Source organism: Dermochelys coriacea, chromosome 1, assembly GCF_009764565.3.
Source record: "Dermochelys coriacea isolate rDerCor1 chromosome 1, rDerCor1.pri.v4, whole genome shotgun sequence".
NCBI lineage: Eukaryota > Metazoa > Chordata > Testudines > Dermochelyidae > Dermochelys > Dermochelys coriacea.
In genome coordinates this window covers 199,222,397-199,243,970 of record NC_050068.2, presented here as the reverse complement: position 1 = coordinate 199,243,970, position 21,574 = coordinate 199,222,397, and the positions used below count along the sequence as shown (strand labels likewise).

Here is a 21,574-nt window from a genome sequence, read left to right as displayed (position 1 = left end):
CCCTGCTTTGTGTTAATGGCTCCCGAACAAGGTGATATCTTTATAATGTGTCTGAAATTGTAATGCCTTGCATATTGCTAGCTTTTTAAAGCTATTCACAAGGGAAGAATAAATATCCTCCAATTAAATGTCTGGGATTAAAATTCAGAGAAATTACCTAATTTGTATATTATTTTACACCAAGGGGAGCCAAGCAAAATTTCTAATGTACAACAGAAGGTCAATCATCATATACATCATAGGAAACAAAACCTTTTATTGTAGACAAATTCTACATACAGTTAATAAAAGCTGCTCAGGTTTGTGAATTACACTAGCTTCTCTGTACCAAGAGCCAAAATTCTTGATCCAGGGTGCTAGTGGTTGCGGATGTAGGCAATGCCAAATGCTCAAAACAGAACAAAAACTGTTATTCATGGGAGGAGTTTATTTTCCAAGGCAATTCTCCTGTTTGTTACCAGTCTATCTTTAATTCCAGACAGGGGTTTGAAATAATAATTAAAAAAAAAAAAAAGAACAATATACACATTAGTGAAACTTGTCTGAAATGAGCTTTTTGCCCCCTTAAGGCTACAAAAAAATTAGCCAAACAAATGATCTTTAGCCCAAAAATAGTGAAACTACGCCAGTAGTAACGGTCAAGTGATCATATGATCTCCAGAAGAGGGCCCATTTCAAGTCCACATAAAGTCACATTTATTTACATTCCATGCATGTGCTTTCTGATGAGGCTGTAGGCTCAGGATCCAACTTCTCTGGGAATTCTAGCTTCTCATAAACAGTCTCCTTTACAGGTAAATACTGAGAGATCTCATTAGGCTCCGTGAACAGGGAGGGTGGAACATGCTATGGAGCAAATATTTTAGTTAGAAATAAATCAAGAGACAAAGGAAGATTTTCAAAGCAAAGTTTAAAGAGACCCAGTCAACTTAAACTCCCACCTGTATGAAATATTCACTGACGCAGTATCAGCCAGCTATTCATTCAATGTACTTTATGCATTTAACTAAATGTTGTGTACACTCTGTTTTCCTTCTCCGTGTGAGTCTTTCAGAACAAAAACATTTAATAGAAAAATATAACTGTAAGACCATAAAAACTGGCAGGGACACTCAAGGGCAAGTGTGGGGTACTCAAAACTATATTTCACTTTTTTTTTTTTAAACTGATTTTATTTTTAAATTGAATTTCTGCTCCAAAAAGTGGCTGAAAATGGTATTGTGGAATCCCATATTTAATGTCTCCCAATGACTCCAACATCGTCAATGGAGTAGCTCAGGTGTAACTGACTAGCACATCAACAATTCTGTTAATAATGTCAGTGCACTTCCTCTTCGTTCTGAAGAGCCCCATACAGCTACCAGTAAAAGTTTTAGACACTGAAGTCAGCAGACAGAATTCTGAATACACACAGGGAATCAATCTGTTCAGTAAACGGAACCACCAAAAAATCCTGCATTTTCAGAGCAAAAATGCTCTAAGTGTTTAGAAATATTTCATTCAAGCATCTTAAATTAAAACCAGATAATTCAATGAAAGAGGCGTTTCACAAACTCTCTCTTCTCTACAGGTGCTTCCGGAGACTACACTGCCACATTACTTACAAGAAGTCTGAAGGAGAGTTATTCTGAGAATAGGAATGCATCCCGATGAAGTGAGCTGTAGCTCACGAAATCTTATGCTCAAATAAATTTGTTAGTCGCTAAGGTGCCACAAGTACTCCTTTTCTTTATTCTGAGAACACTGACTTCAAGCCTTATATTACTCAAAAGTTGCTGGAATGCAGCCCACACTGCAGCCTGTTCAGGCTTTTATCAAAGCACAGTGCTGCTGAATTTTTAAACTGGCTCTTAATGTAATGTGCTGGGTTTCATACTACTCTGAATGATTGTTAGATCCGATGTTACCAATTTACAAGTCAAAAGCTGATTTTTTTCTAACAGATAGCTCTGCAAACTCAAGTAGGAAAATCCATTTGTGCTCTGTCCCTTTATCATGACCAGCAATAAAGATTCTGTAGCTTAGATGATCATTTTGAAGCATGTGGCAGAACAGCATCCAGTTCACTCCACTAGCTATGTGGACTCTACAACACAAACTTAGATTCTGTCATTAAACAGATTTAATTCAGATATGCAGGGATCATATACTGTATGCTGAATAAGAAAGGGTCATTCTTATAGCATAATCCCTTATTCTAAGGAACTCCAATGTTTTACAAACAAAGCCCCAGAAATCCCCCCAAAATTAGTGCAGCATTAGCCTCATTTTACAGATGGAGAAAATGAGGCAGAGAAACATTAAGTGATTTGTCCTAGGTCACACAACAAGTCAGTGGTGGAGTCAAGAAAAGAACTCAGTAGTCCCAACTCTTAGTTCCTACCTCTAAGAACTAGATCTTGCAGCTCTCTCTAAGCGCTTATACTATTGTACAAATCCACTTTAGTAGCACAAGACCATAGGTTTTAAAAGTTTTAAAGGCCAATTATAGCATTTGCATCAGCCAGTCTGCATCGGTCTGTGCTAGTAAATGGACCTCAAATATTGCTAGCAGTGTAGGCAATCACTAGTCTGCAGAATTAATTGCCACAGGAGATCATGGGGTCTTAAATTGTGGATGAATAATTCTATCAATAACTTAATATTTATAACTATTCAAACAAAGATGAAGAGTAATCTAGTACCACATGTCACTTTATGGACAGATTATCTACAAGGGCCAAGAATCAATCTTCCTCCAAATAGCACTGCACAATGGTCAGGAGGGGTTTTGCCTCTCTTGAGGTACCAGGCTAAAACAAGCAGAGCTCTGACCTGATATGGCACTTTCTACACCAGTCATAAGACACTGAAGCTAGTATACATGGAAAACATGTTTAAAATGCATTACCGTTAAGCTTGAAATTTTGCTTTCTTTAGATGTGTATTCCCGTAACATGTAGGGCTTGTCAGCCTAATAAGAGAAAACAGACAAAACAGTTACAAAAATATATTCTCTAGTATTCCGTGAACCGAACTTTGTAAATAAACTGAATTTGAATACATCTGGATTTTGTTGGCTAAAGATTTTTCAGTGTAGAGACTAGAATTTAAGTTTACTGTGGGGAAAAAAAAAAAAAAATGAAGTTTAGCAATTTCAATCTAGCTCCCAGCAGTCATTTTTCTGCAGAACAAGAGCTATAATTTAATATATTTGTCAATCTTTGCTCAGGTGAAGCCCAATTATTGGCATCATCAATGGCATTGAAGGGAGGAACAAACAATACATCATGTTCATCCCAGAAGTGCCCTGATCTCATTTCATGGGATGCTTTGGCTCAAGTGCAATCTTAGGAGTTTCTTGCACCTTGGTCTGGCAACAGCATCACAAAAATTTCCCCAAGAAAAGTGCAAGTCTGCAGCACTCTCCAGAAGTCTGCCATAGAGCAACAAGGCAACAACAAAGAGCTATCTATCCTGCCAGGATATTTTTCAACAACAGAGACAGGGAAGAAGCAGCAGAATATGGCAGCCCACCTTTAAATACTGAGGAAGGGGTCAAATTTAGTACTACAGGCACCTCACCATCACAAGTTCCCTTCTCCTCCAAATGCATGGTTACAGATCTGGGGAGCTGTATGTCTTGAGAAGCAGAAAAGTCAGACTCCAAGGGAATTTCTCAATTTGTACCTACAGTAGAGCGGATTTTGACTTCCACAGAAGGCTGTCTTTTATTCCAAAATGATCTACCTACCATGGAGCCAGTCACTATGTGCATGTGACTCAAATGGCTGCACAAAATAATGCTGAATTATGTCCTGTACTGAGCAATACACATATAGTCAGTACCCTCTGCAGCAACAGCTAGACAGTCCCGGTGGTCATATAGCTTTCTACCTGGTTTAACAGAGTAGTAAAGGAAGGAGATCTCTAAAGCACATACTATCCAAGCATCTCAAAGTGCTTTACAGACAGTAATAAAGCTTCAGTATCACCTATTTGGTAAGTTATTCACATTTTAAAGATAGGAAACTAAAGCAGAGGAAAACCAACTTCCCCAAAATCATATCATGAGTCAGAGAGGGAACTGGGAATTCTGACTCAGTTTTATATGCAAGCCACTAAAATTTACTCCCTCCTCAAAAAACTGGAAAATTATGTAAAATACATAAACAAATGAGATGTGCAAATGCTGCAGGGAGCCACAACAAGCCAACATGAGATGCCTGGAAGTTGGGAGAGAACAAGATCATAGTGTTCACTTTGTATGTTCCACTTCTTTCCCTTACCCTTTGTCTCTCTTGTCTGTTTAAACTATAAGCTCTTCTGGTCAAGGACTGTCTACTACTCTGTGTTTGTATAGTGCCTAGCACAATGGGGCTCCATTCTTAGTGGGTCCTTGGGCATTACCGTAATAAATATGCATAAAATAATAAATTCAAAGTTCAGTTCAGCTAGCCTCTACTCTCCCTAACCCAACATCAGCATTGCTGTGACTTCTGAAATTCCTCCGACAGAAAGTAACACTAGAGAGTCAAGGTGGGCAAGGTGATATCTTTTATTGTACCAACTTCTGTTGGTGAGAGTGACAAGCTTTTAAGCTCACACAGAGCTCTTCTGCAGGTCTGGGAAACTTACTCATTTTAGCTGTGACACTGAATTAGTTTCCCAGTTCTGCAGAAGAGCTCTGTGTAAGGTCAAAAGCTTGTCTCTCTCACCAATATAAGTTGGTTCAATAAAAGATATTACCTCACTCACTTCATCTCTCTAATATCCTTGGACGGACACAGCTACACCACCACTGCATACAATGATAGTACCACTGTACGGGCCATATTCTGCCAAGCGGAACATGAAACAGACATCAGGGATATAAGTGTTTACCTCATGGTAAAGTCTTGTATCATTCATCCTGATAAGAACACCATCAACGCGCAAGAAAAACCTCAACAATACAAAGAAGCTGGAAGGCATTACTCTCTGCAAAAAAGCAAGATGTTTAATTTGACACATTATGACATTTTTACTGTAAAATATGCAGCTATTTAGCCAGATGTTCAGAATCATTAGCGCTAGTAGCACTTGGACTGTTCCAAGCCACAGTCTTGTGAAGAGTATAAGCTCCACTGGACTGAATGGGAGGCAGGGAGCATTAAATGGTGCAGTCAAGGTCTGTACCTAATGATCTATTATAGCTGCCTCAAAAGATTGGAGAAAATACCAATGTACATAATTAATGTGATTCAACAGATTATTACATAACATTTATAATGATCCTGCCCTGCCTATTGCTGTGACAGGGGAAAAGATAGTTCCTTGTAACCTCTGATACCAATATCCTTTTCTTCTACAAGATAATGTTTTTAGAAAGAAAAACAAAACAAAAAAAAACCTTACATTTTAAATATATTTGCCAGTTGGAGCATTAAATGTCTCCCAAACAGACATAACTCCTCAATATTATGATCCAGGTTATCATGTAAGACAGGCCTCACCCCCTAACGATAATTCGACACTGCAGTTGTGAGCCAGCAGGAGCAGAGACACACACTAGCTTGGTTTATATTAGCATGCTAAAAATAGCAGTGTGGCCGCAGTGGCATGGACAGCAGTTTGAGCTAGCCACACAGGTACAGTCACACTCAGCCCTCTGGGCATGTACTCTGGTGGCTAGCCAAAGCCACTGCCCAAGCTGCCATGGCCATACTGTTATTTTTAGTGTGCAAGTGTGTGTCTTTCTACCCAGGCTGGGAAGCACACCCCTCGAACCCAAGCAGTTCAACCCACTATTCATTTAAGGATTCTGTAACAAAAGAATGAACACTAGGATGTTGATGGTAATTGATACACACTTCTACAACATTCACAAAGTGCTTTACAAATTTCAGCCAATTAATCCTCAACTCCCCTTGTGAAGCAGGTGAGAAACTGCAGAAGCAAGCTGTTTTTATAGAGGGACAGAGTCAAGGTAAATCCCCTTTAGAAATGTTCCTTACCTGTAACACTAAAACCACCTTGATTATTTACACTGAAGGAATTTTTAAATTTTAGTTTATTGTACTGTTACCACTTTGAATCCAAACAGCTTGTGAAAGTTTGGGGACCTATGGGTTGTTCCCACTGGGAGAAAACACTCATGATGGAGTCTGGTATTTTTGTTTATTTACAAAGAATGTACAAAGTCCTCTTTTTTCAAATGCAGGAGGAACAAAACAAAAAACCCAGAAAAACCAGAAAGGAGATTGCTTCTTTGCTCACAAAACCAAACTTTCAGCCAGAACGCTGACCCAAAACCTCTCCTCTCAGCATGTCGCAGGGCCACATTACTGTGGTTCCAGGCTATGTCTGCTTAGCACTCTCTCTCTGCTTTAGCTTCTGTGCACATCTCTCACCCTCTCCCCACACTCACAGAACACTCCTCCCTTACTCAAAAACAGTACTCAGTTAAAAAAAATTAAACTGAAACAAAAAACCTCTACCAAAGTCTTTAGAACTCCTGAGTGACCTTGAGTGTGCCTTTGTCTTGGAGGCCACAATTGTCTTACATTTAACCTGAAAGAAGGCCTGGGGTTCAACTCATCAATTTAATGGGTTTTAACTAAACCTATAACAGTACATTAGGTCTGCTTTTTACTTTACCTTAACTGCAACTCAAGAGAAGATTTTTGGGGGGTGGGGGAATATGTACTTAGGAAGTGATTAAACTCACTATTTTTACACTCAGGCTTGAAACGCCATGATCATGAAGCTCATCTTCAAACAGCAGAACCTCTTCAAAAAACATAATCTGTTCCCGGGCTTTCAATTTCTCTGTATCAATGTGATCAGTTGTAGGTACAACCTAGGAAAATTAAGTTTAAGAATAGTTAGCATAATTTGGCAGCGATGTTGTAGCAATGTCGTTCCCAGTATATTAGCGAGACCAGGTGGGTGAGGTAGTTACTTTTACTGGCCCAAATAATTCTACTGGCCCAATTTCTCTTGATGAGAGAGACAAGGTTTCAAACTTATACAGAGCTCTTCTTCTCACCAACAGAAGTTGGTCTAATAAAAGATATTACCTCATCCACCTTGTCTCTCTAGCATAATTTGGCATAAGATATCTGCAGACTATGTCTTCTGCTGAAAACCCTGTACTCTCCAACTCCCTGGTTTAATACATCTTTACTTCTGTGGTGCTCAGTCAAAAGTCTCTGAGTTTCTTATAGAAAAAATTTGCTAAAAGCTAAAAATTCCAAGAGGAAAGATGGCCAAAAAAGATTAGAAACCCAAAGTTTGGGATTTCCCATAAGCTGTCATTTTGCAGATTGTGGCAGGCTGAGCATGGGTTTTGCTAAATTTCACTTGAAAAAAAAAATATCTGCAAACAGTTTTGATTGAATTCTGGATTTCAAAACAGTTGGGGAAGTACTGAGTGTACTGTGATGCTGGCCGGCCAGGAGCCAGCTCTTGCCAAGACTGCAGGCATTAGCTAAGAACTGACAAACTCATAGCTGGAGACCATTATGTATTAGTGTTGCTCAAAATAGGTATTAAGTCTTATAAGAATGTATTTAGTGTTTAGAGTCTGTAGATTGTTTGCAAGTTGCTTCATGAATTCATTTTATTTGTAATGTCTGCATTCCATGCTATCAGGTAATATGCAAGTCTTGCTTTATAACTTTGAAAATGTTTGCTCCAATCTTGTGAACTCAAATGATAAGAGTGCTCCCCCATCCTGTCCAGAAGAACTATCAAAATCAGATGCGCCATCAAGGAACATCGCAATACCAAGGATTAGTGAATGGCTGTATCACATCTTGGAAATGCCATGTGCAAGGAAGCTCATTCAGTGGACTTGCAGGCCAAATAAAGGAAATAAAACAAAGGCCAGGAGTATACTACAGACCTATATTGGTATAACTTTAGCAATCCAAACCCCTGACCGATGCAGTGATACCGCCCCAATCCCCCCGTAGACAGCACTATGTCGGCGGGAGAGCTTCTCCCACTGACACAGCTATTATCTCTCAGGAAGTAACTGACAATGGGCAAAGCTCTCCTGTCGATGCAGTAGCGTCTTCACTAAGGCGCTGCAGCTAGGCCGCTGTAGCACTATACATGAAGACAAGCCCAAAAACACATGAACATTTCTATCTCTTTGCTGTTTGAACTCTCACAGGGTCAGAGACACTAAACTGAAGACAGAGATCCCCAGGGGTTACCTCTGGATCTGCCTGAAAGACATTTTGAATTGACAGATCACAACTCTGTCACTCTTAGGATTTTTATTGCAACTTATTTGTGCGTATATGTTTGCTTGCTTTAACCTGAAACTAACTCATTTCTTTTTAAACCTTTAGATAGTTTTTACAGGATTGGCTACTTGCATTGTCTTTGGTGTAAGAACTAGGGTACCAACCGATTTGGGGTAAATGACTGGCCTCTTGGGACTGGAAGCAATCCGAACATTTTGTGATTTTTGGTGTAAATGACCATTTATCACTAAGTCCAGCTCGCTTGGGGGGCAAGATAGACTGAAGAGTCTAAGGGTACTGTCTCTGACTCCACTGTAAGACTGGTGTAGTGATCCAGGAGTTCATATTTGTCGCTGGCTTGGTGAAATCTATTTATAGACCATAGCACCATTTTGGGATGTGTCCTGTTTTTGTCAGTCTGCCCTGAGGTTGACACTCACAATCGTGAGCCAGACCATGCAGTGTGACATGTATTACTAGATATTTCTGAATAGTATTTTGGTTATAAGTACTGTAAGCGTCTATATTTTATATGGAACACCAAGATTTTTTTTATAAACAGATAATAAAAAAATGCTTCTTCCCCTTAACTGCACAGAAAACTTGGGCATCTTTCTCACTTCCCAGGTCCTCTCATTCTGTACACACACATGCAAAGCTATCACTTTTACCCTCTCTGAAAAGGTACCAGGCCAAGAGCCATTTGGCCAACAAGAGAAGTTTTATATTTATATAGCACAATTCATTCCAAAGTGACCCAAGAGTTTAGGGTTTTTTAAATAACTATAGTAAGGCTAGAGGATTAACTAAAATCATCTGCCTAGTAGAGGTAGGGTGTTGAGGGTTTTGGGTTTTTTTGCTTGTTAATATCAAGCAAATGCACTGGATATTTCAGAGCTACTTTAAAATGGTTACTTACGATAGGGGAGAGGTTGTCACAAATGAGGTATGAACACAGTTATTACTGTATGTAAACACAGCACCACTGATTAACAGCCAAATCTGGGGTACAACGTCACAGGCAACTGGCACGCTGCATGCTTAGGGTATTACAGAATTACAGGAGAATTTCAGTCCTCATATATCTGGGGAGTTCAGGACTTCATTTGTAACCCAATAAGCATTAAGAACCCACACACGCATATATTCCAAATACAAGGGACTCTGGGGGCATTTTTATATATAATTCAGAAATTAAAAAAAAAAACAAAAAAAAACAAACACTAAATTATTCAAAGTGAACTGTGATTTGTTTAAAAAAAAAAAATACTGAAGACTCCATAAACCCCAATTATACTTTGAAAGCAGATCTCTTCAGAACTATGCAACCTTATTTTGGAAGGCATGCTTTGTTTTTCAATAAGTCGAAACACAATGTAGTGCAATGAACATTTAATGAGGAGAAAAGACTCACTTTTAACTTTACAGTTTCTCCTAATAATGTTCCTTTGTAGTCTGTCGTATAGGTCCAATCATATGGTTTAACTACGTCTTTTGTGTGTTCAGCCTCAGTCCTCAATAAAGGAAGAGAAAACAACACACTTTGTAATAAGCGTTTAACATTCAATACCACATACAAGAGACACATTCCCTGGTCCCAACACTGATGTCCTTAAACAGCCAAAACTTCCTGGAAATAGAGGTTTTGCCTGTGCAAAGACACTAGTGTCAGGCCACATCTATACAGTACTGTTTCTTATTGACAATATCCATGTTTATCCAGTGATTTTGAAGACCATTCTAAGCATCAGCTCCCATAGTGTAAGTGCTTTGTTCATATGATTTTAGACAGAAATCTTTAGTTTAACGTTGTCATGTATTGTACAATTTAAGTTTGCCTGCTCAACCCAAGGATTCTGCTGGCAGAATGTATCTTAGGCATTTGTACAGTTCTGATTCTTCTGTGCCTCGCTTCATATACTGCGAACATCACTGCTATCCACCTGATACACAGTAGAATTCTGTATCAAGACTAAATGCACTACAAAAAGGAACCTCCAGTAGCAACATTTTGTACTTGCATAACACCTTTCACTTTAAGATGTCAAAGGCCATGATCTTGCAAAATTAAAGTCAAAACAGGAATTTTTCCAGTGACTTAAATGGATGCAGAATCAAACCCAAGTCCTTGACAAGTGTTAAATAAACCACAATACTTCTGAGAAGCAGGCAAGTATAACTATCCCAGTTTTACAGATGTGGAGACTGAAGCACAGAAAGCTTAAGTGACTTTCAAGAACACACAGTAAGTGGCAGAGACTTGGCTACCAGTCTCCTGCATTAGCCACCATATCACACTTTATCCCCCATCACATTAGTGCTCACCTGCTCTCTTGCCATTCCTCTGCACAGGCCACTTTAATCATACCTTGATAGTTATTTACACATTTTAAAGCATCTGTTGCATTGAACTCAATTCCAAAGCCATAATCATGCTGAATTCTTAGGATGTTGTCTCCAAACATCATTTCTGGGAGGGAAGGCATGTGCAATTCATCAGCTAATCTGTATGCGGACAAAGAGATTAAATCAATAAGGTTGCAATATACATTTGCAGGACTTTGTAACTGTGCCCACAAGCATAGTTTAATTTGAGTGATCATTGTCCCTTCACACTACAAAATATTCCAATAGTCTCCTCTCTTCCTCAACACTGTTGGAAGTTCTCTTAAACATGGAGAAGTTCACAAGTAGACAGTTGTGGTTGGTTTACACTAGAAAATTAGATCGACCTAATTAGATCATCACCCTGAGCAATGTATTTAAGCTGATCTAAACCCCTATATAGACAGTGCTAGATAAACGGAATAATTCTTCCAACGACATCACAACTGCCTCTCAGTTTTACTACAGTGGCTGGAAAACCCCTCCTGTCACCTTAGTAAGCGTCTACACTGAAGCACTCAGCTGTGCCGCTGAAGCATTTTAAGTGTAGACATAGCCTTACTACTACTTACCACACAGTATTACTTTAAAAAAAGAAAAGCAGCACTTGTGGCACCTTAGAGACTAACAAATTTATTAGAGCATAAGCTTTCGTGAGCTACAGCTCACTTCATCGGATGCATTTGGTGGAAAAAACAGAGGAGAGATTTATATACACACACACAGAGAACATGAAACAATGGGTTTATCATACACACTGTAAGGAGAGTGATCACTTAAGATAAGCCATCACCAACAGCAGGGGGGGGAAGGAGGAAAACCTTTCATGGTGACAAGCAGGTAGGCTAATTCCAGCAGTTAACAAGAATATCAGAGGAACAGTGGGGGGTGGGGTGGGAGGGAGAAATACCATGGGGAAATAGTTTTACTTTGCGTAATGACTCATCCATTCCCAGTCTCTATTCAAGCCTAAGTTAATTGTATCCAGTTTGCAAATTAATTCCAATTCAGCAGTCTCTCGTTGGAGTCTGTTTTTGAAGCTTTTTTGTTGAAGGATAGCCACTCTTAGGTCTGTAATCGAGTGACCAGAGAGATTAAAGTGTTCTCCAACTGGTTTTTGAATGTTATAATTCTTGACATCTGATTTGTGTCCATTCATTCTTTTACATAGAGACTGTCCGGTTTGGCCAATGTACATGGCAGAGGGGCATTGCTGGCACATGATGGCATATATCACATTGGTAGATGCGCAGGTGAACGAGCCTCTGATAGTGTGTGGCTGATGTGATTAGGCCCTATGATGGTGTCCCCTGAATAGATATGTGGACAGAGTTGGCAATGGGCTTTGTTGCAAGGATAGGTTCCTGGGTTAGTGGTTCTCTTGTGTGGTGTGTGGTTGCTGGTGAGTATTTGCTTCAGACTGGGGGGCTGTCTGTAAGCAAGGACTGGCCTGTCTCCCAAGATCTGTGAGAGTGATGGGTCGTCCTTCAGGATAGGTTGTAGATCCTTGATGATGCGTTGCAGAGATTTTAGTTGGGGGCTGAAGGTGATGGCTAGTGGCGTTCTGTTATTTTCTTTGTTGGGCCTGTCCTGTAGTAGGTGACTTCTGGGTACTCTTCTGGCTCTGCCAATCTGTTTCTTCACTTCAGCAGGTGGGTATTGTAGTTGTAGGAATGCATGACAGAGATCTTGTAGGTGTTTGTCTCTGTCTGAGGGGTTGGAGCAAATGCGGTTATATCGTAGAGCTTGGCTGTAGACAATGGATCGAGTGGTATGATCTGGATGAAAGCTAGAGGCATGTAGGTAGGAATAGCGGTCAGTAGGTTTCCGATATAGGGTGGTGTTTATGTGACCATCGCTTATTAGCACCGTAGTGTCCAGGAAGTGGATCTCTTGTGTGGACTGGTCCAGGCTGAGGTTGATGGTGGGATGGAAATTGTTGAAATCATGGTGGAATTCCTCAAGGGCTTCTTTTCCATGGGTCCAGATGATGAAGATGTCATCAATGTAGCGCAAGTAGAGTAGGGGCATTAGGGGACGAGAGCTGAGGAAGCGTTGTTCTAAGTCAGCCATAAAAATGTTGGCATACTGTGGGGCCATGCGGGTACCCATTGCAGTGCCGCTGATTTGCGCTACATTGATGACATCTTCATCTTCACTACAGGACAGGCCCAACAAAGAAAATAACAGAACGCCACTAGCCATCACCTTCAGCCCCCAACTAAAACCTCTCCAACGCATCATCAAGGATCTACAACCTATCCTGAAGGACGATCCATCACTCTCACAGATCTTGGGAGACAGGCCAGTCCTTGCTTACAGACAGCGCCCAATCTGAAGCAAATACTCACCAGCAACCACACACCAGAACCACTAACCCAGGAACCTATCCTTGCAACAAAGCCCGTTGCCAACTCTGTCCACATATCTATTCAGGGGACACCATCATAGGGCCTAATCACATCAGCCACACACTATCAGAGGCTCGTTCACCTGCGCATCTACCAATGTGATATATGCCATCATGTGCCAGCAATGCCCCTCTGCCATGTACATTGGCCAAACTGGACAGTCTCTACGTAAAAGAATGAATGGACACAAATCAGACGTCAAGAATTATAACATTCAAAAACCAGTTGGAGAACACTTCAATCTCTCTGGTCACTCGATTACAGACCTAAGAGTGGCTATCCTTCAACAAAAAAGCTTCAAAAACAGACTCCAACAAGAGACTGCTGAATTGGAATTAATTTGCTAACTGGATACAATTAACTTAGGCTTGAATAGAGACCGGGAATGGATGACTCATTACACAAAGTAAAACTATTTCCCCATGGTATTTCTCCCCCCCACCCCACCCCCCCACTGTTCCTCTGATATTTTTGTTAACTGCTGGAATTAGCCTACCTTGCTTGTCACCATGAAAGGATTTCCTCCTCCCCTCCCCCCCCCCCCCCCCGCTGCTGGTGATGGTTTATCTTAAGTGATCACTCTCCTTACAGTGTGTATGATAAACCCATTGTTTCATGTTCTCTGTGTGTGTATATAAATCTCTCCTCTGTTTTTTCCACCAAATGCATCCGATGAAGTGAGCTGTAGCTCACGAAAGCTTATGCTTTAATAAATTTGTTAGTCTCTAAGGTGCCACAAGTACTGCTTTTCTTTTTGCGAATACAGACTAACACGGCTGCTACTCTGAAACCAGTATTATTTTAGAGCAAGATAACGGTGCACGGGGAACCTGCATTTTTATTAGTAGTTTTACTGTGCCAACACCTAGGAGGGACAGACACGGACCAGGACCTACTGAGCTAGGCACTGTACAACAAATGTAGGATTACTCTTTTGAACTATCAAGACAACAACTCACCAGAGTTGAGATCTTTGCTTCAGAAGCACTTAAAGGCTACATGGGCAGTCTGCCCATTTAAAAAAATAGCTTCATTTGAAGAAACATATGGTAAACAGAATAGCTCAGAGGATCAGTACAGTGAGATGCAACCTTTCATCTTTAGATTAGCAGTTCTAAACTACTCTGATTGGTAATTGATGGACGTTTTCATTATCTAGCAGGTGTTCAGTTATCTATGAGGAGTTAATATCTCAATTAGAGAAAAATAAGCATCTACATTGCAAACAATTGGCACTCTTTTGGGGTAGTTTCAGCAGACATGCCAAAGACTGTGTGGGCAATGCAGACTACAATTAGATTCTCTCCCCTACAAGTGGCCCATGCAGGTCAGGCTTGAGGAACATTGGTAGGGCTTACTGCAGGAAAGCTGACAAGGTATTACTATCTCTGATGAATCTGCTCTGCAGACAAAAGGATTAAAAAGACAAGAATCCATCTCTCTTTCTCTCTCTCTTCTGTAATTGTGATCATTGTACAGAGCTATGAGGTGAAAAATGCAATAAAAGTTATTTTAGTCACTAAAGCAAGCAGCTATAACTTAAGACACATCAGGAGCAGATAGAATAAGCAAGGTGCCATTTTTGCAGTCACTTTTCAGACTAGAAGTGCATTGCATTTGTACAGTATCCAGCACAATAGGACTTTATGACTAGGGCTCCTAGATACTATGAAAAATAGTGTCCAAACCTTATAATTTCATCTGCCTGCATTTACTATACACTTGCTACAAAATGCAATTCAATAATCTATTTAGGGCGGCTTCGCACACAAAAAAACATTTTTCAACATGAGACAGCCTTATACAAAAGAGCTTTTTAAGAAATAAGTTTATAACAAGCAAATGAATCACACAAAAATAAATGCAACACAAGCTGAAACTCACAGATTGGCAAGAGACTGAGAAGAGCTGAAGTAAGTCTGACAGATTTAATTTACCACAGGATTGAGATCCAGAGATATCAAACTGTGAAAGACGGTTACTGCTAAACAAGCTCAGACTTTACTTTTAGTATCTGAAATATTTATATTTACTTTAACGTGCAAGTTTCAAACAAACTTTAGTCCGGTCTGAAGGAAGCAGTTTCCCCCACTGCTTTATAGAAACAGAAATTGTTGCCACATGTGACCAGGCGAGTGGTCCATTTGTAAGGAAACCTGAGTTGAACAGTCCACAACAAGAGTCCTGAATACCTTAGGAAGATGAAAGCAAAAACATCCCTGCCTCTCAAATCAAAAGATGATCCACAGTATCACACAAATGATGCAAAAGAAACTCTTGACCCCAGCTGATGGCCCTTTGAGACTTACATTTATTGGGGTTCTTTTTTCATAGTAGTTCTTTCTGCAGTGGCTCTTTAGGCGATTACCTTAGCTCTTGCTGGGTAATGATATGTCTACACTGCATTGTAAACCCAGGTCTGTGAGACCCATGCTTGGGGACTCAGGCTATGTCTACATCAGCACTTTTGTCAGTGAGTGGTGTGAAGAAAAAAAAAAAAAACACCCCACACCTTCAACCGACCTAAGTTTCACTGACAACAGCACCAGTGTGGACAGCTCTATGTCGTCAGGAGATGCTCTTCCGCCAACATAGCTACCGCCACTCACTGGGGGTGGTATAATTATGCCAACAGGAGAACTCTCTCGGTGCGCGTGGACAGCAGGGGGATTTGGGCTCAAACCACAGCCTGCGCCCTGGTTTACAACCCAGACCCGTCACAGGCGCCCGCCCGCCGCGCACCCGGACTGGCTGAGCGGGCACAGGCAACCCCCGCCCACCATCCAGGGAGGGCCCGATCGGTCAAACCCGAGCCGGGTCTGTAACCCACCCCCCAATCAGGCCTGGAAACGGAGCCGCCGGCCACGACCCCCCGCCCCGCGGGCCCCGCCCCCACCTCTCGGCCTGGGCCGATTTCATGATGTGGGTCCGGGCGGCGTTGAGTCTCCAGGGCCCGAAAGTGAAGTCGCGGCTGGTGCTTTGGAACACGGGGTACATGGCGGGGCCGGCGGGAGGGGACGGGACGGGACGGGAAGGGGAAGCGGCGGGGAGAGGAGAACGAGGTGGTTGCCGGTCTCCCCGCAGCACCAGCGCCGCCGGAACCGGAATCCACCCTCCTTCTCTGTGCACTTCCGCTTCCGGGGTCACTCACCTGGGCGCGCGCGAGAAAGAATCCGGCATCGCGACGCGAGGCTGGCGCCGCAGACGGAGAGAGGGAGATGGGCGCGCGGAACATGAAAAAGAGGGCGGGGTCACGTGACAAACTCCCAGTGACCCCTGGCCGCGCGCTGGCCGTCTCTGCTGCTGGGCGGGGCCCCAGCCGCGCGGAGCGAGGGGCGCTGGGGGCGTGTAAGGCTCCGTGGTGCCAACCCGCGGAGCAGAGGTGCGGGGGGGGGGGTCGATCCGCGAGGGAGACGGCCCGGTGTAGTGAAGGGTGCTTGAAAACTGTGATCAGATTTCAATCTTCCCTCATAGGTCATGTTTTCTAGACCTTAAATTTTCACAAACTGTGTAAGTGTAGGTTTCAGAGTAGCAGCCGTGTTAGTCTGTATTCGCAAAAAGAAAAGGAGGACTTGTGGCCCCTTAGAGACTAACAAATGTATTTGAGCATAAGCTTTCGTGAGCTACAGCTCACTTCATCGGATGCATTTGCTCACTTCATCGGATGCATCAAATGCATCCGATGAAGTGAGCTGTAGCTCACGAAAGCTTATGGGATGCATCAAATGCATCCGATGAAGTGAGCTGTAGCTCACGAAAGCTTATGGGATGCATCAAATGCATCCGATGAAGTGAGCTGTAGCTCACGAAAGCTTATGCTCAAATACATTTGTTAGTCTCTAAGGTGCCACAAGTACTCCTTTTCTTTTTGTATAAGTGTACTCTCTGCGCCATTATCTAGGTCATGTTTTCTAGACCTTAAGTGTACTCTCTATGCCATTGTCTCAATCATTAAGATTTTGAATAGAAACATATCCAGAACTGATCCCTGGAGAACCCCACTCCTTACAACCTATCCTGAAGGACGGCCCATCACTCTCACAGATCTTGGGAGACAGGCCAGTCCTTGCTTACAGACAGCCCCCCAACCTGAAGCAAATACTCACAAGCAACCACACAACAGAACCACTAACCCAGGAACCTATCCTTGCAACAAAGCCCGTTGCCAACTCTGACCACATATCTATTCAGGGGACACCATCATAGAGCGTAATCACATCAGCCACACTATCAGAGGCTCATTCATCTGCGCATCTACCAATGTGATATATGCCATCATGTGCCAGCAATGCCCCTCTGCCATGTACATTGGCCAAACTGGACAGTCTCTATGTAAAAGAATGAATGGACACAAATCAGACGTCAAGAATTATAACGTTCAAAAACCAGTCGGAGAACACTTCAATCTCTCTGGTCACTTGATCACAGACCTAAGAGTGGCTATACTTCAACAAAAAAGCTTCAGAAACAGACTCCAAGGAGAGACTGTTGAATTGGAATTAATTTGCAAACTGGATGCAATTAACTTAGGCTTGATTAGAGACTGGGAGTGGATTGGTCATTACACAAAGTAAAACTATTTCCCCTTGTTATTTCCCCCCCACGACCCCCCACTGTTCCTCAGACATTCTTGTCAACTGCTGGAAAGGGCCCACCTTGATTATCACTACAAAAGGTTTTCTTCCCCCGCCTTGCTGGTAATAGCTCATCTTAAGTGATCACTCTCCTTACAGTGTGTATGATAACACCCATTGTTTCATGTTCTCTGTTATATAAATCTCCCCACCGTATTTTCCACTGAATGCATCCGATGAAGTGAGTTGTAGCTCACGAAAGCTTATGCTCAAATAAATTTGTTAGTCTCTAAGGTACCACAAGTACTCCTTTTCTTTTTGCGAATAAAGACTAACACGGCTGCTACTCTGAAACCACTCATTATGCCCATCTTATTTATCGTTATGCCCATCTAGGTTTCATTTCCTTAGTTTGTTTATGAGAAGGTCATGGGAGACAGTATCAAAAGCCTTACTAAAGGCAAGATATACCACATCTATTGCTTGTAGGCTTTTTACACTGTTAAAGAAAGCTATCAAGTTGGTTTCACATGTGAGACTGCTTGAAATACCTTTTTAGCAAAGTTGGACCTGTGGCTGCTGCAAACTCTAGGAATGTGCTACCTGTGACACTGCAAGGTGATGAAGCTAATTCCTACAGACAACACTTTCTCACACCAGTGGTATGTGAGACTGCTATCTGTAGGAATCAGCTACATCAGATAGCCTTAGTGAATTCTTAACATTAGCAGTTCCTGAGAGCTATGAAGGGCTGTACCTGTTAGTCCTGTGGTGTTCTGAACAACATTAGCTATTAGGCTAACAGAAAGTGAGATAGATTAGGTATGAGCTAAAGATATGACAGTCTTAACTCCTTTGTGACAAAACATGAAAACCTTTTTCTTACATATGTTTTTGGATGGTACACAGCTGTGGCCAGCTCAATTAGGGCCCAGTTGGCCCTGATAAGAGGGCTGTGGGCCAGAAGCTGGAGAAGTCTCACTCTAGCCTTGGAGTGAGTGGGAAGGGGAGCAAGGTACCTGAAGTGGAGCAGTGCTGGGGAAGGGCAAGAGGAGCTGGGGAGCTCCAGCCCCTTAAACTGCTGCTAGGCTGCAGGCCTTGAAGAAGGCCTTTGAAAAGATACTGGGGCTGCAGCCCGGGGATAGGCAAAGGCAGCAGGTCCTATCCCCTTGCCAATGATGAGTGGCCATTACACTGCAGTCTGCCCTAGTGAGCGGGGGCTAGATGATGACTGGCAGTAGCCACTGAGGCGAGGTGGGTTGAGAGGGTTGGGGGTTCCCCTGGGAGGGAAAACCTAGAATAAGGGTTACTGCGGGGGCAGCACCCCAAGGTAAAGGGCACCGGGGTCCTGCAGGGACATGGGTGCCAGCAGCAGGCAAGACACTGGCCGGTAGGAGGCGCTCTGTACAGTGGAGAGCTAATTCCCTAGATGACCAGCAGGGGGCACTGCGCTGGTGTGTTTCGACCTCACTACAGTGCCATTGGATTAGAGGAGCTTTTGTGGCAAGAACCGCCAGTAGAGCAATGTATGTATAATATAACTATTTTAAAACTCCCACCTTAACCTATTACTTCCCAACTTAATAGGATAAAAGAACTAACACACTGGATACCAGTAATATTATAAACTCCAACTTTTCTTTGTGGGTCAATTGGATAAGTCTGTACAAACTAATGAAAAAAAATAACCAAATTATCCAACTGACTGAAATCACACGGGCCCAGGTTCAGACACGCAGTTTGGCTATTTTACATCAGGGATCTGAAATATAAAGAATATTTGCACAAGCAGAACAAATTATAACACACCATTGGTATGATATTCTTAAAGGGTGGGCCCCCTCTTGGTCTTCAACTTTAAAAATTGTTACACCCAATTATTCTTTTCTTTATTCTGATAAGTTTAATGTTAATTGTAATGTGTGGTACGTTCTGTTGGATGCTGAAACCACCAACTCAGATTGTTTCAAAAAAATTATACAGCCTTGAGACAATTACATAAAGTGTGACCCATTCAATACCTCTGGATTGAAGGGTTGTTTGCGGGTCAATGTAGAGCTGAATTTATGAAATGGTTTCTTTTCTTTAGTTACTTTTATTAATATGACTTTATTTTGTATCAAATGAACAAACCAAACTTCACTGTTCTAACATTGTAACTCCTGTTTGCCTCCCAACATTCAAAATTGTTCATTACACTTGTTTTAATAAGATTCCATATTGTAACTAAAACCCCATTTTAAAATGCATATTTTGCAAAACCCTGCTGTAACCTCATTAACTTAGTTCAGGTGTGTGAATGAGGTATGCATGGATAATGGAATCAACCTCTGGCCGCAGCCTGTCCTGATAAAGTTAAGTGCAAACGCTAACGGCTGAAGATGCAGACAACCACCCTGACAAAGTAAGAAGAGTCAACCCCAAAAGAAAAGAACAAAGGTACAATTGAAGCTAGATCAAACGCAGGTCCAATTGATTGGTGATCAGTCACACCGAACCCAGAGGCAGCATGACACAGCAAGACCTATAGACTCTTGATTCAAACCAAAAGCCTATAAAAAAGGATGGGTGATATGGAAGACTGTGGGTAACATTCTGTTGCCAACATCGAGTGGCATCTGCGCACATGACAGAGACCCAGCCCTTCCTCATGCCTGGCTTTCCTGGCCAGTTAGCCACCATGAGCTACGAACCCAAGCTGAGAAATCAAGCCACGCACTCAAGCTATGTTCAGGACTGGTAACTATACAGCAGCTGCAGAACATTTGAATTGTGTGTGTGTGTAAGTATTAGGTATTAGCTATTGGTTATAGATCAAATTGTGTTGTCATAATAAACGTGGCATCTTGCCTTGTCCCGTGAAACGATCCTGTGTAGTTTTATCTGTATAACATTTTATATGTCCCTCCCCTGTTAACTCAAGAGTAAGTAATCCAGCTACAATTCTGATTTCAGCAACAGATATTTTCACCCCTATGGATCTATCACCTGGTGTTAGGTAGAAGTTGCTGTGCCTCCCACCTCTCTTGTGTGGTGTAGTGGACAAAAAAGATACAGAAATGATTTTTGCAAATAAACAACAGATTTATTTAAGGGAAGTAACATTGGGAAAAGGAATAAATCATGAACTATAAAAAACGTAGGCCCTAAATAACTGGAACCTTGATTGTCTCTGTAACAAACAGCCCCCGAGTGATGGGTGCTCACTCCACTTTTTTTCAAGATGCATGTGCCAAAGTCCTGAGGTAAGTAGCTCTCTAGGAGACAGTTGTAACTGGCTCCAAGTGTCTCTTGGCCTCTTTATGGAACTTTGGACTGAAAGAAACTTCACTCATTTTTGGAGACAATCTATTCTGCTTTATACAGACTTCCACTTCTGTCACTGTTACACGCACTTAAGGAGCAAAGAGGTATCACCACCAAAATGACACTCCAAACTGTTGTACTCAGATGTCACCTCATTGCTCTCTCATTTAATTTTTGAGACATTTTCTTCAGCCTTTGTCTTCACTGTTAAAACTCCACTTGTCTTGTGTTGTTTTTATTAGTTTTATTAGCAGTGAGAAAAAAGGCCTGTGTCTGCATAATGGGGACACCAGATATATTAGACACACCTGGACTATTCTTCAGTGGGTGATAATGCCAGATCCTTCTCATTCTCAGTATGCTATGCTGAGCTGAGCTGAGCTGAAGTGTCTATCTTCCCATCATCCGTATTGCTGGGACAATCACTTCTCACTGTTCGGTCTTTGTACCTCAGATGTTTCCGGTTGTTCTTGTCAGCTGTCATTGTCCACCTTTTCTTTCTTCCCCCCACTTTCTGGAAGGCTCTTTTGCTGTCACCTGGGTCAAATAGCACCTACTGTGTTGAGGTATCTGATCTTGGTCAAGCAGTCCCCATTGTATAGCACTATCGTTCAGAGGTTTCTATTTCACACAGTTCCTGGGGTAATCTTTATGTGTTTGTGCATTCCTTCAATAAGCCACT

General features: G+C 41.9%; 1 protein-coding gene across 4 annotated transcripts; it reads right to left on the bottom strand.

The window, feature by feature from the left end:
• Positions 1-239: 239 nt before the first annotated feature.
• On the bottom strand, positions 240-16,261 carry TIPRL (TOR signaling pathway regulator). 4 transcript variants are annotated; one of them, XM_038380107.2, is made up of 8 exons: positions 15,909-16,054; positions 15,046-15,204; positions 10,542-10,721; positions 9,631-9,730; positions 6,689-6,820; positions 4,864-4,959; positions 2,891-2,953; positions 240-846 (listed from the first exon to the last, which is right to left on the bottom strand). In XM_038380107.2, the coding sequence occupies exons 3-8, from the start codon at positions 10,700-10,702 to the stop codon at positions 697-699; spliced, it is 702 nt and encodes a 233-aa protein (XP_038236035.1). In that variant the 5' UTR covers positions 10,703-10,721; positions 15,046-15,204; positions 15,909-16,054; the 3' UTR covers positions 240-696. The 4 variants fall into 4 exon arrangements, with proteins under 4 accessions (XP_038236035.1, XP_038236020.1, XP_038236011.1 ...); XM_038380092.2 differs by lacking the exons at positions 15,046-15,204; positions 15,909-16,054 and adding an exon at positions 16,164-16,261; XM_038380083.1 differs by lacking the exon at positions 15,046-15,204 and having other exon boundaries at positions 15,909-16,148.
• Between the last annotated feature and the right edge of the window lie 5,313 nt (positions 16,262-21,574).

Coding starts and splice junctions, on each gene's coding strand:
- TIPRL (XM_038380083.1), bottom strand. CDS start 16,009: ATGTACCCCGTGTTCCAAAGCACCAGCCGCGACTTCACTTTCGGGCCC. Junction 10,722..15,908: donor AAATCGGCCCAGGCCGAGAG/GTGGGGGCGGGG, acceptor GTCCGCATACAG/ATTAGCTGATGAATTGCACA. Junction 847..2,890: donor GCAAAATTTCAAGCTTAACG/GTAATGCATTTT, acceptor TTTGCTCCATAG/CATGTTCCACCCTCCCTGTT.